The sequence below is a fragment of the Gavialis gangeticus genome, unplaced genomic scaffold (genome assembly GCF_001723915.1).
Source record: "Gavialis gangeticus isolate Ggan-Ray unplaced genomic scaffold, GavGan_comp1, whole genome shotgun sequence".
Lineage (NCBI taxonomy): Eukaryota > Metazoa > Chordata > Crocodylia > Gavialidae > Gavialis > Gavialis gangeticus.
Window position 1 is genome coordinate 24432517 of NW_017728995.1, and position 3316 is coordinate 24435832.

General features: G+C 47.0%; 1 protein-coding gene across 1 annotated transcript in view; it reads left to right on the forward strand.

The window, feature by feature from the left end:
* PIK3CA (phosphatidylinositol-4,5-bisphosphate 3-kinase catalytic subunit alpha) overlaps positions 1-3316 on the forward strand; it is a 76997-nt gene that overhangs the window by 31002 nt on the left and 42679 nt on the right. The window contains exon 5 of the mRNA XM_019503332.1: positions 1874-2119. Within this exon, the coding sequence (XP_019358877.1) occupies positions 1874-2119 (246 nt within the window). The remainder of the gene's footprint in view (positions 1-1873; positions 2120-3316) is intronic.

Here is a 3316-nt window from a genome sequence, read left to right on the forward strand (position 1 = left end):
GGGGGGGGGGGGGGGGGGGGGGGGGGGGGGCGTGTGCACACAGACACATGCATGCGCACACACGAGCAGCTGCAGCCTGCACGTGGCCAGGAACTCATCCTGGCAACATGTAGAGCAGCGCCCTGCTGGTAAGTCTGTGGAGGAGGAGGGGCAGATCAAGGCCCCCACAGTAAGAGGGGTGTGGGGCAGGGGCTGGGTGAATGAGACCTGAGGCCAGGGCAGGTCATGGGATGGAGCCGCAGGCAGCTCGTCCAGGAGCGCCGGGAGTGTGGCTCCCCGCTGCTGCGTGCACCCCTGGATTTGTGTGCGGGGTGGAGGCGGGCTGCCTGCTGTGGGCTGGGGTTTTGCACTGTGCTGCCTTTGCCCCAGGAGCCACGCAATGCCATGTTGCGTTTTTCCTCTGCCAGGCAGGCAGGGGATGTGTGGCATGGCCAGTGCACGACTCCTGGGGCATCAGCTGTAGGCTGCAGATCCCCAGCTCGCAGCGGGCAGCCTGCCTCTACCCTGCGCACAGATATGGGGGGCACGTGCTCCCCCCACCAACCCCACCCAAACACACAGATGAGCTGTCCATGCCTCTGTTCCACACCCCACCCCAGCCTCCGAGCTCCATTCACCCAGCCTCTGCCCCGTCCCACTCCCTCCCTCACTGTAGAGGGCTCAATCTGTCCCACAATGCACCTTCCTCCCCCTCCCCCTCCCCCTCCACAGACTTACCTGCTGGGCGCTGTGTGTCTGTCTCTCTGTCTTCCCTCACTCCCAAACCGCAGCCCTGCTGCTGCCCTTCACTCCTGACCCACAGTACCCCACACCCTGTCAACATGTGGGGACCCCCGCCTCCCTGGGCTCCAAATTGCCCCCCCCACACACACACAGCCCAATTCCAACCCCCAACCATGCAAAGTCCTTGCATAATTTTGAGGGGTTTTGTGCATAATTTGAGTTTTTAGCTGTGCAATTGAAATAGCGATTCATTGCAACTGTGTTTCTTTAATCGTGATCAGATTTTTTTTTTTAATCATTTGACAGCCTTAATAAAAATACAACAGATGTGACTTTCAGTATTGGCCTAATTTTCACCTCAGTGAAGCTGGTGGGAATTTATTTCCAGAAGCCCTTTAGCATTCATCCATTTTACTGTTGTTGAAGTCCCACCTTAATTTCTGACAGCACCAATGAGTTGCCATACTTGTCTGGGGTTGATATAACCTAGAAAAGCTGTAGTCCAAATGTCATAAAATAGCCACTGTGTGATTTTGATAAATAGGCTCTATAACACCTGTTTTCATAGTTCTGACTGAAATAAAATGATAGTACCCTGCAATCATAACTCTCACCTCTGAAATTATGTCAGATCATCCTAACTTTTATTTTAAAAGTCCTTCAGTTTATATTCTTTTTTCCCTTGCTGCTGCTAGTTTTCTTAAGTAACAGTTACCACTTTGATGGGGACCCACTTGGTAAGAAAGCAGGTGAGCGGCTCTGTCTCTCAAGCAGCAACCAGTGTTATTCAGTAGATGTACTGATTGAGGCTGCTCTTTTAAGATTGTCACCAAAACCAGCCACGTTCAGATACAGGACTGAAGTATACACTTTACTTCCAGCTAGTAGTATAACTTTCTGCTGCTGTAAATATTGTTCATCTTTTTAAAATTTGCGTGTTGTCTTGTACAGCAATCTGGTTTAAAACACGAGTGTCGCATTTTGTTTGCATTGTGCAGGTTGCTAGTAATATAGCAGCTCTTACAAGAGCTCTCTAAGCATATTTTTCTTAACCTTTGTTTTTGCACGTACTCTCCTTTAATGCTTTTTTGGTATTGATTACAACGAATAAATAGTAAGACACTTTCAATTTCGTTTTCAACTCTTGCAGTACATAAGAAGCTGTATAATGCTTGGCCGCATGCCCAATCTGATGCTGATGGCCAAAGAAAGCCTTTATACCCAGCTGCCATTGGATACCTTTACAATGCCATCTTATTCCAGGCGCATTTCTACAGCTACCCCATATATGAATGGAGAAGCTTCAGCCAAATCCCTTTGGTCTTTAAACAGTGCTCTGAGAATAAGAATTCTCTGTGCAACATATGTAAATGTAAATATACGAGACATTGACAAGGTAAGGCAAATGCTAAATGCAAAGTAGTAGTCCACTCATAAATCCTTGGTGATGCTGTTCACTATACAAAGTAAAATGTATTCCAAGTGAGTTATTCCAGTAAATGTTTGTTCTGTTTCTGTTCTTCATGTGATTTCCCTGTACAACAGGCCTGAAATCTAAATGAGACCTTTTGAATTTTAGAGATTCTCCTTATGGTAGAATCAAACTATAATTTGCAATGAAACTTGTTACTTTACCAGTCACACTTTTTTGTTGCACTCTTGCCAGTTGAGTGTTTTCTGCATCACTACAATCGTTTTAAAAATTAAGTTACTTTTAAAAATGTAAAGAATAAGAATAGCGGCCACTCTGGATTCAGGAGTAAGACAAACTAAGATGGTCTAAGTATTATATTTTACAGAGTATTTAGAGGAAGTCTGTATTAAAAATTTCAACTATTTCTAGGAATTCAAAATGTGCTTTGAGTCCCATTTTTAAAGTAGTTTTTAGTGCATCTCTTTATATACAAAATGGCCTGGTTTTTTGATTTGTTCTAAAGTACTAATCCAGAAGAACCTGCTTTGTTATAGTCATGCTCATATGTGACTATAAGCAAATAACATTAAATTTATTATAATAAAATGTTATAACAAAGTAACATAATCAAAATGTACTTTTGTTCCTTTGAGGTGTAGCTAAGCATTTATGGGTGTGTGTAGATGAAACGGGGGCTCTAAATTGAAGCGGTGGGTTTTTCAACCCACCGCTTCAATTTAGGGCAAAGTTAAACCCTCGTGTCATGCACACACCCTGCACTTACCTACTTCTCCGGCGGTGGGGAAGGGAGGGCGAGCTGCCAGTGGGTGGAGCAGTCCCTGGGCTGCAGGGGGAGCTGGTGCTTCCCTCCATGGCAGCAGTGGCTTCTTTCCCCCCTCCCCCACCCCCCAGGCAGCACCCCCCTGCAGGCACCTGGCTCAGGCAATCCCAAGGGGCACCACAGCTGCAGAGGGAAGCACCAGGCCCCCACACAGCTCAGGTAGGCAGGCAGGCTCCATTGGTGCGAAAGATCAGGCTCACTGCTTTTCTTGGGCAGAGCCTGCCTTCCCGGGCTGCTGCCAGGCTGCCTGCAGGGCTTCCTACGGAGCTTCACAGAGCCTGGTGCTTCGCTCTGCGGTTGTAGGGGCAGCAAACTAAAATTCCTCAGAGAAGTTTTAG